Raw genomic sequence first — 11983 nt, 5'->3', positions numbered from 1 at the left:
CCCCGCCAGCGCCTTGCTCCGCACGCCCGGAGGGGGCGGGAGAGGCGGGGCGGCCCCGTCCCAGCCCCATTTAACTTCTCGGCGGCGGCGGCGACTGCGGCGCCGCGGGCTGGAGGCCAGCGTCGGGGAAGGTCCCGGTCCCGGATTCCGCACGAGGTGTTGACTGGGCCGCTTCTGTCCGCCTCTCCTCCGCGCGCGCCGAGCCCGCGCGGCCCGGGCTGCACGTCCCAGACGCTTCTGCGGCGCCAGGTGGGTGCTAGGAGCTCGGCGCCCGGGGGTGGGAAGGCTCTCTCCGGGGGAGCAAGACGGGGCAGTGGCCTCTGAGCGGGGTTGCGGGGCGCCGAGCGGGAGGGTGCACTGCTCGGTTCCCGGGAGCTTCAGGACCGGGGCGCTCAGCAAGGCTCGGAGACCTCGGGCCGGGCAAACTCCGTGGGGTCCAGGTGGTTTGGGGGAGAGACATTCAGGGGCGCTTGACTGCGGGGAACTCCACCGGGTTGGGGGTTTTCAGATTTGGGGCTTTCTAGGTAGAAAACGGGCTGACAGCACCTAGTGGTCTTGGGCGTCGGAAGGTCCGGCCGGTTGGCAAGTGGGTTGCGAGCGCCTAGAGCGCCAGGGGCTGAGTGACGCGCCCGCTGTAGCAAGTGGACGTGCGGGACTGGGACGCGGCGGCGGCGGGGGGCCGGGAACTGCGAGGCGGCGGGTAGTCGGAGGAGTACGCGCCGGGACGGCTGCTGCGAGCGAGAGAGAGAGCGAGCGAGCGAGGGGGGCGCACGGTCCTAGGGCCCCGCACTGGCCGCCTCCCTTCGGCCCAGAGTCGCCGCCTCAGGTCGGAAACAGCAGCACATTTGCGGATCGCATTAGGCCAGGCCCTTAATGCTTTCTCCAGATGGAGAGAAGCCACCGACCCGCCCCCGGACACCGGCTCCGCCAAGGCGCCCGCGAGAGGCGAGGGTGACCTCGGCTTTTCGGCTTTTCCAGGCTCGCCTCGTTCTGATTTCCCTGCCAACTGTCAGGAGAACTCTGAAGAAAGCCCCCGCTGCCCTCCTGGTCTCAGAGGGCCTCTGCTGGTTTGCCCTCACCTGCTTTTAGGAGATTGTGCTAGTATGGCTCTGAGGCTGTGCCCTCCGAACCTCCCTTAACTCAGCTCTCAGGCCTCTCTGGTTGCAGGGCTGAGGCTCCGAGGATGAACGGTGTCTTCTGGTGGGGAAAGCCTTGAACCATCAGAAGACCTGCAATCCAGTCCTAGAAAAGTCACCATCTTGCTGTGTGACCTTAGGCAGGTCCCTTCCCCTCTCTGGGCTGGCTTAGTTGGGCTTAGACTCATTTTTGCCTGAAGCAGCGGAAGCTGGCAGGTGCCCTAACCCTTGGCTCCATGCGGGCTTCCTGAGTCGGATGCCAATAGCCACACCCTGCTGCTGACAAATGGGCTGGGAAGTGGCTGGTGCAGAGATGGCTCAGCTTCTGGAGGGCTGGAGGTATGGGTTGCACACTGGAGGCTGGTCTAGCTGCCCTCCTGACTTTGATGTGGACTCCTCCTAAAGAGAGCCCGAGACAGCCTGTACCCTGTAATAGGTAGCTCCATCCTGGACCAACACAAATCTTTCCAAGACATTGTGTGGGGCTCAGGGTTCCTCCCTTTGGTTGGTCTGTTAAGTCATGAGTGCTGCCACTGGGTCCAGAGCTGATTGGAAAACAAATCTTTCCTCTTTTTTAGGCTGCAAGTGAGACCCCCAGGAGACCGGACCCCATGGCTTCCTGGAAGAGCCCCTGGTGGCTGCTGATATGGATGGTCTTCATGCACTCTGCCCTCCTGCAGGTAATAGGGAGGGGAAGAGGAATGGTAGGCATCCTTCTGTTTACTTAGGAGTTTCATTCTAGATCACCTAAGATGTGGTATGATTAATGTTAATCTTATACCAAAGGGAATCTAATTGTTTCTTACCTCCAGCAAGTGGTATTTCTGGTTGACTTAGCTGTAAGCATAATCCAATCCCTTGGGTCCTCTCCGAGTCCTAATGCCGCTGCGCCTTGATACCACTGTGGATGCTGTGTATGAGTGATAACTTGGGGCTGTGATGGATCCTGTCTCTTTCAGTCTGGAACGGCTGTCTGTCTGTGCACTGTAGAGACTTGGCTGCTACAGGCCAGGACACAATGAATGGGCAGAGGCCAGGTTGTGGCATTAGCTCAGCCACTAAATAAGTATTGTGTTTACGTCTATCAACACATATCACACTGTTTTGCAGTCCTCCCTCCCTCCCTCTCTCTCTCCCTTCCTCCCTCCCTCCTCTCTCCCTTCCTCCTTCTCTCCCTCCTCTCTCCCTTCCTCCCTCCCTCTCTCCCTTCCTCCCTCCCTCCCTCCCCCCCCACCTTCCTCCCTCCCTCTCTCTCTCCCTTCCTCCCTACCTCTCTCTCTCTCTTGCTTTCTTCAAATGCTCTTTTTAATAATTGTCACCCGGAGCCACGGGCCCATGGGTTTGAGCCCCTGGGCAGGTCTGGTGGCCGCACCCTATCGGCTTCCAGTGGCACCACAGGGCTTTTCTAAAATGAAGCCTGGAGTGGGCTGGCGGTGGGTCCCAGCCCCGGATGGTCCCGCCTTCTCGGGCTGCGCATGGTCCCAGCTGTAGCATCTCTCGGGCGCCGGGTTACAACCGTTACAACGTGGAATGCTTCCCGAAGGGCACTCACGGTCAGGAGTCAGGCTGCTGCCTCGTCCAGGAACCAGCAGAATTTCCCAGCTCGGGGCTGGACCAGGGCTGCGGGGAGCGGGTTTTCCTTCTTGTCGTCCAAAACGCGCTTCAGAATGTCTGCCTTGCCTGCTGTAGTCGCCACAAAGACGACACTTGGAGCTGCCTTCAACAGGGGAAGTGTGAGGCTTCTGGGGAGTCGCCGATGGGGGGGGGCCACCAAATTCTCCCGCTCCTTCCGGGGGGAGTGGCCTGGGAAGAGTGAGCAGGTGTGGCCATCGGGACCCACACCCAGAATCAGCAGGTCGAAAAGCAGAATGGAATCCCCTTGGAAGGCCTGTCTCATCTTCTTGGCCGAGTCCTCAGCCGCCTCCACAGGCAGCGCGGGGTTAATGGTGATCACCTGGTTGGCGGGGCTGGGCAGTGTGGAGAGCAGGTGGGGCCGCTGGAGGCCGTCAGTGCTCTCGCAGTGCTCCAAGGGCATGTCGGAGAAGCCCAGCGTCCAGCGCGCAAGGCCGGCAGGCCTGGTGGAGGCAGCAGCAGCGGGCAGCTCGTGGGCGCGCATCGATTCGAGGCTGCCGCCGGACAGACCGAACGCCAATCGGCCTTGGCCCCGCGCCAGGCGCTGCGCCACCAGTTGTGCCAGCGATGGACCCAGCTCCTGCGGGCTTGAGAAGACCAAGAAGAGGCCGCCAGTGTGCCTGCGCTGCAGTCTTTTCTTTAGCATCCTGTCTTTCCCACCAGCCCCAGGGGGACCCAGCTCAAGCATCGCATCCTCATTTACCCACTGGACAGACTCAAACGAATGGAGCTAGCGTTGCCTGAGAGACAATAGGGAATGGCGGCGACTGTGGCAAAGTTGATGGTACATGCTCCACCTATTAAGAGCAACCTCTACTCAACTCCAGCTGATCAGTGCCAAGTGAGAATGCAAACTCAGGATTGCTGGATCGTACTATTTTGCAAGACAGCTGGTTATCCAGACTTCCTATGCTATCTCTCAGTTGTTAAAACATTGAAAGCCAGACATATATATTTGTAGACTAGATTCAGCCAAGCAGTTTGTACCCCCAGATCTAAAGGTGCAGGGCGCATCTTAGTATTGTGTCCTGAGGTATGCTGCTAGCCCATACCGTACCTTGTGTGAATTAGAACATGCTGGTCCATACGGTATCTTGTGTGAATTAAAGCAAGGCAACCCCTCCTTGCACATGTAACTTCTCATTACGTGGCTTGGTGGCCTCTGTACTCCCAGGGCTGGCAAACGGCCTAGCACGTAATAAGGTCTCTAACGTCTATTAGATGAGCATACACACATATATAAAGAGATACACCCTGGGATAGATTAATCAGACTTCTCTGCTTCTCATTTCACTCTTGTACTTAGTGTTTCTAAGGCCTCCTTCAGCTCCAGTGTCCCATGATTTTGGTGACTCATGCAGAGCTGGTTAGTGAGGTACATCTTCTCCCCCATTATTCATTTTATTGGTGCTACCCCATATTCACATTTCAATAGATAGCTTTTATTAGAACAAATGTTAATATTTTCAGGGTAACTTTAGGATTTCTGTGATCAGCGAGGTGTAGTGTTGGGGCAAAAGGATGGAGACTTGCTTTTCCGTCCCATCAGCAGATCTGAAACAGGCTGTGAGAGCTCCAGAGATTTGTTCCTGGTCAAATGAGGCTGAGGCTTCAAGGCACAGAGTTTCATTCTGCCTTCTTCCACCCTATAAAATTTAAATGTGTTTTGAGGCAGTCTGTTGACCTTTGGCCAAGGGCAGTGTTTGCCCAGCTTGAATCACGCACGGACCTCTTTTGGATTTTTCCATATCTTTGTGCCGCTGCAGTGTTGTTTCCATGTATGGGGCAGTGTGCACAGAAGGCTGTAAACGGAGATTTCAGGCCAGCGGTCTTCATCATCCACAGCATTAGCTGTTGGAATCCCAGCTCCACCACTTCAAGGCCTGCTATACAAACATCTCTGCATCTCAGTGTCCACATTTGTAGAGAGGGGGTGTCTACCTCATAGAATTTTCTGGAGGAGTTAATCCATTGTGAAGAGGAAAAAAGTGACAAAATGAAAACTGTCTGGCATGTAGTAAGTGTACTAAGTAAGTGCTGTTGCTGTATTAACCCTTTGAAACAAGCAAGATGCCTGTGATTTCTGCTGGGGATGTGGCTGGTCCCATCACGGGGCCTGGAGAATGTTCTAGTGAAGGCTAAGTCAGTTTGGGGCGCCCAAGGGTTGGACACTTGGTTATCTCCCTAGGGTCAGCCTGAGTTTGAGTCAAAGCTGCTCCTCTGAGGTATCTTGGGATTTGGGTGTTTGGGGGGCCCTTGGGGTCTTCTTTGGTCTCTCCCCTTCCTTATAAGTGCTGCCACCAGGAGGCTGGTGGAGAGTTAATAGCCGTGTGAGGCTGAGCTGCAAGGAGCAAGGAATGTGCCAACTCATTTAATAAAAACTAGATTTTCTTTATTAAATCAGCTAAAACTGAAACCTTTATATTCACTGGCCACAAATAATTGTGATAGATTGCAGAGCAAGCCATGAGGTCAGCAGTCTTGTGTTTTTCTAACTCGTTCTTGACTGTTTCTGGAGGAGCTCACTGTTTCCCTCACTCAGGCAGCTGGAAAGGCCTCCCATCTTCCGGTTACACCCTGGCCCTGGAAGCTTCCTGTTGCTCTGGGCCTGCTCCTTAGGGACCCTGATCTTCCCTGAGAAGACAGGTGCTACTGTTCCAACTCTCTCTTCCAGACTTCTTCATTGAGAAGTCTCAACTCAGGGGGATATAAATATGGAGCAAATCATGGGCTCCAGCCATGCTTTGCCAAATCCATTCCATTTCCATGCCTCCATGCAATCTTGGGCAGATTCACTTTCATTTATTAAAAGTCCAGTCCAATTTAAAATTTTGATTCCCTGCTTGATTTAAATCTCATCTCCCTTCTGTCTAGTCTAGCCTTGAGGCGTGGCTCCAGGTACCTGAAGTGGGGTCGTACTGTGGTCCATTCTCTTCTCACCTCAACCAGTGCTAAGGACTGGTGTGGGGCTCTTTTTTCCTTTTAGTTATTCTCGGTCCAGCTTTCCTGGGGTTGGGAGCAAGGAGAGGGGATGGGGAGAAGGGCAAACAGCTCTTTTTTGTTTTTGTTTTTTTAATAAATTTATTCATTTATTTATTTATTTTGGCTGTGTTGGGTCTTCATTTCTGTGCGAGGGCTTTCTCTAGTTGCGGCGAGCGGGGGCCACTCTTCATCGCGGTGCGCGGGCCTCTCACTATCGCGGCCTCTCTTGTTGCGGAGCACAGGCTCCAGACGCGCAGGCTCAGTAGTTGTGGCTCACGGGCGTAGTTGCTCCGCGGCATGTGGGATCTTCCCAGACCAGGGCTCGAACCCGTGTCCCCTGCATTGGCAGGCGGATTCTCAACCACTGCGCCACCAGGGAAGCCCCAAACAGCTCTTGATTTAACTGGATGCCTCTCTCTGGTAATTGTCACCGTCTCTCTAGCTCTCGTTGACTCTCTGCCCTCTGGGTAGCACATGTAAGTTCTTCAGAGGGCTCTGCAGGACCTGCCTTTGCTGAAGCAGGAGGTCCAGCTCCGGCTTGCCTCATGCTGCTGGGATCTTCTTGCCTCCAGGCAACCCTGTTGGGTGGGGTGCTGGCAGGATGGTTTAAACCCGGTTCCTCTGGTGTTGTCCACTTAATCCACAGGAAGTGGTTGCATCCTTGCTGTGCAGTTGGTGGGGGTATGGGATGCTCCAGCGCTGGCTCCTCTCTCTGTCCTGCCAACTCCCTTCAGTTCTCTGGTCCTTGCTCTGCTAGGACGGATCAGTGGATCCAGTCTAAGCTCATGCCCATCTGGAGAGTGGATCGCCAGTCTCTCCTTGCAGGCATCCCCAATCTCACTGAGTGATTCTTTTTTTTCTTCAATACATCTCACTCCTCCTTCTTAGAGGGGAAGGAGTGAGGTGGTAGCTGGTATCCCTTCTTAGGGAGCTCTAAGGGAGAGGTCACCTTACGTTGGTAGCCCTCTTTAGAATGTGTGTACTTTGCTCCTCTTTATCATGAGCTTTGCCCCCTAAATTCCAATGTTTTGGCATTGGGAAGGGTCAGTATCTTGATACTAAAATTAGACATGTTGGTTCTAGTCCTAGGGCCATGCTAGTCTTGGTGGTAGTTCTGGTCTCTGATTTCAGTGGTTCTGGTCTGATGTTTTAAATATTGTTACGTTAGGTGGTTCTGGTCTCAGAGGTTCTCTCTGGCATTGTTTTTGGTCTTGTCACTGTTTCTGATCTTAATCCTTATGGTTTTCATCAGTCCTGGGGTTGGGGGTGGTTCTGGTCTTAGTGATTCTGGATATTTTGGTGGTTCTGGTCTTGGTGGTATTTTTGTCTCCGTGGCTGTCACCATGGTGGAAGCTCCAGTATTAGTAGTTCATGTCCTGGTGTTGGCTCTGGTCTTGGTGGCAGTTCTCCCCCTGTGACGCCACCAACATTAATTCCAACATTGGCTTTCACTCCCAGCTCCTTTAAATCAGAAGTCAGAATCCACACTTGGGTGGTTGTTGTGAGTTACAGAAATCCCCTGCCTCCTCCAAACCACTCTTCTGACCCAGGAGAAGGAGGTGGCAGATTCAGTCTGAGACGGTGGCCTGTGTCAGTTCCCTCTTGACTGAATCGGGTCCTCCATGAGCCTTGGTTAGAGATCCATAAACACTTGGATTCACCCTTTACGATAGCTTCTTATGATATCAATTAACTTGTGGTAGGACCTTTTGTTTTTGCATCCTTTTCATCTGTTTCTCTCTTTGTTCTCATATGCATGGTTGCCATATCTTCTGATCATCCTTCCACAGAACTCTCCAGGCGAGTTCTGTGACACTTTTCCTGCTGTTCCCTATGCAGGGAAGACGTTTAAGAGAATAACAATCAATTGATTGAGCTCATTGTTATCACTTGGCAATCTGTGTCTAGAGGCCCTGACCGCTAGCAGATAAATTATGCAAATAAAACGTTTAAATTGTAGAAAAATTGGGAGCTTCCCTGGTGGCACAGTGGTTAAGAATCCACCTGCCAATGTAGGGGACACGGGTTCGAGCCCTGGTCTGGGAAGATCCCACATGCCGCAGAGCAACTAAGCCCGTGCGTCACTGCTACTGAGCCTGCACTCTAGAGCCCATGAGCCACAACTACTGAGCCCGTGTGCCACAACTACTGAAGCCTGTGCGCCTGGAGCCCGTGCTCTGCAACAAGAGAAGCCACCGCAATGAGAAGCCCTGCACTGCAATAAAGAGTAGCCCCCACTTGCTGCAACTAGAGAAAGCCCACACGCAGCAACAAAGACCCAACGCAGCCAAAAATAAATAAAAATAAAATAAATTTATTTAAAAAATTGTAGAAAAATAGAAGACATAGATAAATGAAAGGAAAATCAGAATTCAAAAAATTGCCTTAATACGACTGCCCAGATAATAATTATTAACAGGGCTTCCCTGGTGGCACAGTGGTTGAGAATCTGCCTGCCAATGCAGGGGACACGGGTTCGAGCCCTGGTCTGGGAAGATCCCACATGCCGCGGAGCAACTAGGCCCGTGAGCCACAATTACTGAGCCTGTGCGTCTGGAGCCTGTGCTCCGCAACGGGAGAGGCCGCGATAGTGAGAGGCCTGCGCGCCGCGATGAAGAGTGGCCCCCACTTGCCGCAACAAGAGAAAGCCCTCACACAGAAACGAAGACCCAGTGCAGCCATAAATAAAAAAAAAAAAAAAAAAAAAAAGACAAAAAAAAAAAAATTATTAACATTTTCATTCCCAGACTTTTTTTATACATAAATATGATATAAATATATGTATATGTTTAGATAAATGGAATCATGCTAAACATACTGTCTTATGCATCATTTTTTTTAGTCATTATGTCATGAACATCTTTCTGCATATATAACTGCATTTTTGTTTGCAATGGCTGTGTTCATTGCACTTTTGGATATACCACAATACTGTAATTTGTTTAAACGCATTATTTCATTACTGGACAGTTGGGTTGTTTCCAGGATGGTTTGTTCACTTCTGTTTGTTATCAGCCATCTGTAGTGAACTTTGTATACTCACATTTTTAATCACTTATTTGAATATTGCCTTAAAATAATTTTTTTTTAGTGGAATATGCTTTGCTACACACTTGGTAGACATTGTGGCCTTCTTCCTCTTCCCCCTGTTTTATTTTGGGTAGAATTTTCCAGCACTCTGGGTTTTATGTTATAAAGGGACTTCCTGTGTGACTGCATCCTCTACAGTGGTCTTGGTTGCGTATTCCAAACTGTGCTGCCAACAAAGGTGGAGTCCGAGCAGAAAGACCTAAGCCTGTCCTGGAGGCAGACTCCCCCTTATTACCAAGTTGCCAGAGTTATCGGATAGTTACAGAGTCATTGCATAGAGCTGGTGAGAATCCAGTGGGAGAATGAAGGGGAGCTCTTTCCTTGTTTGTCGTCTGTGACACCTGCACGCCTGTTTCTCTTCTACCTCTCTGACCTTTCCATCTCAGGCTCTTTTTTTGGCTCGTCTCTGGCTCTCTTTAAAAGCTGCTTAATTCCAGAGTTCTGCCCTTCTTTCTCTCTCCACGTGCTCTCCCCAGGCAGCCTCAATCACTCTGCTGCTTCTCTCTCCAGAAGCTCCTGCCTGGGGTTATCACCGGAGGACCCAGGTCTCATAATGATTCAGGCTTTCACATTTAGGCTGTTGATGTTCTCTTCAAATAAGATTATATATACATTGAAAAGATAAAAAACTGTCTATTATTTTACATTAACTGTTAAATGTAAACATTGAAAATAAAACGCAATTTTGATAGCTTAGTTTTGGCCTTCCTGCCTTCCTTCCACCCTCCCTCTCTCTCTCTTTTTCTTTCTTTCTCTCTCTCTCCCTCCCTTCCTTCCTTCCTTCCTTCCTTCTTTCCTTCCTTCCTTCCCTTCTTTCTTCTTGGTAACCTCACTAAAATGGAAGACACCCAGTATCTCTGAGAGGTTTCTGTCAGCCTCTTCCATGAGCTGCAGATCAATATATCCGTGAGCTGCTACTTACCTCCACCAGGATATTCCTTGCGGGCCTCAGACACAATATTTCCTAAATGGAAATCCTCACCACCCACCCAGCTCTGTCTCAGTGCCTGGATTCTCCATCTTCTAGGCATTTGACCCAGAATCCTGGGGCCACTGTAGATGCCTTCTACTCTGTTGCCCCTGCCCTGTACCCATCCGGCCACTAACTTCCATTTGTTCCATCTCAGAAATGTCTCTTAGGGACTTCCCTGGTGGTCCAGTGGTTAAGACTTCACCTTCCAATGCAGGGGATGCGGGTTCGATCCCTGGTCAGGGAGCTAAGATCCCACATGCCTTGTGGCCAAAAAACCAAAACATAAAACAGAAGAAAATTGTAACAAATTCAATAAAGACTTTAAAAAAAAAAAGAAAGAAATGTCTCTTCAATCTGTTTTGTCCTCTTTGTTTCCACTGACACTGTATGTTTGAAGAGTAGGGTAATTGACAGCATGGGGTATGAAATAAGGATGAACAAAGATAGTTTGTGGTTACACTGGGGAGGACCTTGCCGAGCACACTAAATAAATAAATGATAAAGAGGACTTGATTCAGTGGGCAGCATGGAGTCCTGTGGGTGTTGACCGGGAGGTGATGGGAGACACCAGTAAGACTCCATTGGACCACTGGGAACACACTTGAGTGAAAGATACTTGGGGTGCCGCTGGCACCAGTGCAGGTTGGGAATGATGAGAACTTCAGCTCAGTTCACAAGAGAGCATGGGGCCATGGGGAGGGGGGGAGTAGTCCTCAACAAGAGGATGTGATTATGGGCACCATTTTAGAACCTGAAGGGATAGAACTTGACAAGTGATTATGTGGGACTGAGAGAGAAAGAGGGAAGAATTGAAGATTCCTTTAGGTTCTGAGCTAGTTTTAGGGACACACGAAGGTGAAAATTCACCCTGATCTTGTGAAATTGTCAGTTGTGTTTGAGAGAGTAGTTTCAGGGGAAGCTGTGGATTGCAAAATGTGAGGAACTGAATAAGCCTCTTTAGTAAGTTGTGCTGGGAAAACTGGACAGTTACATGTAAAAGAATGAAATTAGAACACTCCCTAACACCATACACAAAAATAAACTCAAAATGGATTAGAGACTTAAATGTAAGGCCAAACACTATAAAACTCTTAGAGGAAAACAGGCAGAACACTCTATGACATAAATCACAGCAAGATCACCTCCTAAAGAAACAGAAATAAAACCAAAAATAAACAAATTGGACCTAATGAAACTTAAAAGCTTTTGCACAGCAAAGGAAACCATAAACGACGAGAAGACAACCCTCAGAATGGGAGAAAATATTTGCAAACAAAGCGACTGACAAAGGATTAATCTCCAAAATATACAAGTAGCTTATGCAGCTCAGTATCAGAAAAACAACCCAATCCAAAAATGGGCAGAAGACCTAAATAGACATTTCTCCAAAGAAGATATACAGATGGCAAACAAACACATGAAAGGATGCTCAACATCACTAATCATTAGAAAAATGCAAATCAAAACCACAGTGAGGTATCACCTCACACCTGTCAGAATGGCCATCATCACAAAATGTACAAACAATGCTGGAGAGGGTGTGGAGAAAAGGGAAGCCTCTCGTACTGTTGGTGAGAATGTAAATTGATACAGCCACTATGGAGAACAGTATGGAGGTTCCTTAAAAAACTAAAAATAGAACTACCATACAACCCAGCAATCCCACTACTGGGCATATACCCAGAGAAAACCATAATTCAAAAAGAGTCATGGACCACAATGTTCATTGCAGCTCTATTTACAATAGCCAGGACATGGAAGCAACCTAAGTGTCCATCGACAGATGAATGGATAAAGAAGATGTGGTACATATATACAATGGAATATTACTCAGCCATAAAAAGAAACGAAATTGAGTTATTTGTAGTGAGGTGAGTGGACCTAGGGTGTATCATACGGAGTGAAGTAAGTCAGAAAGAGAAAAACATGTACCGTATGCTAACATATACATGGAATCTAAAAAAAAAAAATGGTTCTGAAGAACCTAGGGGCAGTACAGGAATAAAGACACAGACATAGAGAATGGACTTGAGGACACAGGGAAGGGGAAGGGTAACCTGGGACGAAGTGAGAGAGTAGCATTGACATATATGCACTACCAAATGTAAAGTAGATAGCTAGTGGGAAGAAGCTGCATAGCACAGGGAGATCAGCTCAGTGCTTTGTGACC

At 49.8% G+C, this 11983-nt stretch overlaps 2 protein-coding genes across 7 annotated transcripts in view; one reads left to right on the top strand and one right to left on the bottom strand.

Annotated features, from left to right (window-relative positions):
• Positions 1-11983, top strand: part of ADAMTSL3 (ADAMTS like 3) — a 366780-nt gene continuing 354797 nt past the window's right edge. For 4 of the 6 annotated variants that reach the window (XM_059912341.1, XM_059912337.1, XM_059912340.1 and 1 more), the window contains exons 1-2: positions 1-249; positions 1715-1840. In XM_059912341.1, coding sequence (XP_059768324.1) covers positions 1748-1840 — 93 coding nt within the window. In that variant the 5' untranslated portion in view covers positions 1-249; positions 1715-1747. The remainder of the gene's footprint in view (positions 250-1714; positions 1841-11983) is intronic. The other 2 variants (XM_059912342.1, XM_059912338.1) reach the window with 1 other exon arrangement.
• On the bottom strand, positions 2655-3456 carry LOC132360800 (6-phosphogluconolactonase-like). The gene is given in 2 exon segments (XM_059915893.1): positions 2655-2687; positions 2689-3456. Coding segments are annotated over 2 exon segments (801 nt in total).

This window comes from Balaenoptera ricei, chromosome 2, assembly GCF_028023285.1.
Source record: "Balaenoptera ricei isolate mBalRic1 chromosome 2, mBalRic1.hap2, whole genome shotgun sequence".
NCBI classification, from domain to species: domain Eukaryota; kingdom Metazoa; phylum Chordata; class Mammalia; order Artiodactyla; family Balaenopteridae; genus Balaenoptera; species Balaenoptera ricei.
The sequence above is the reverse complement of the archived record's forward strand: the minus strand, read 5'-3'. Positions and strand labels throughout refer to the sequence as shown.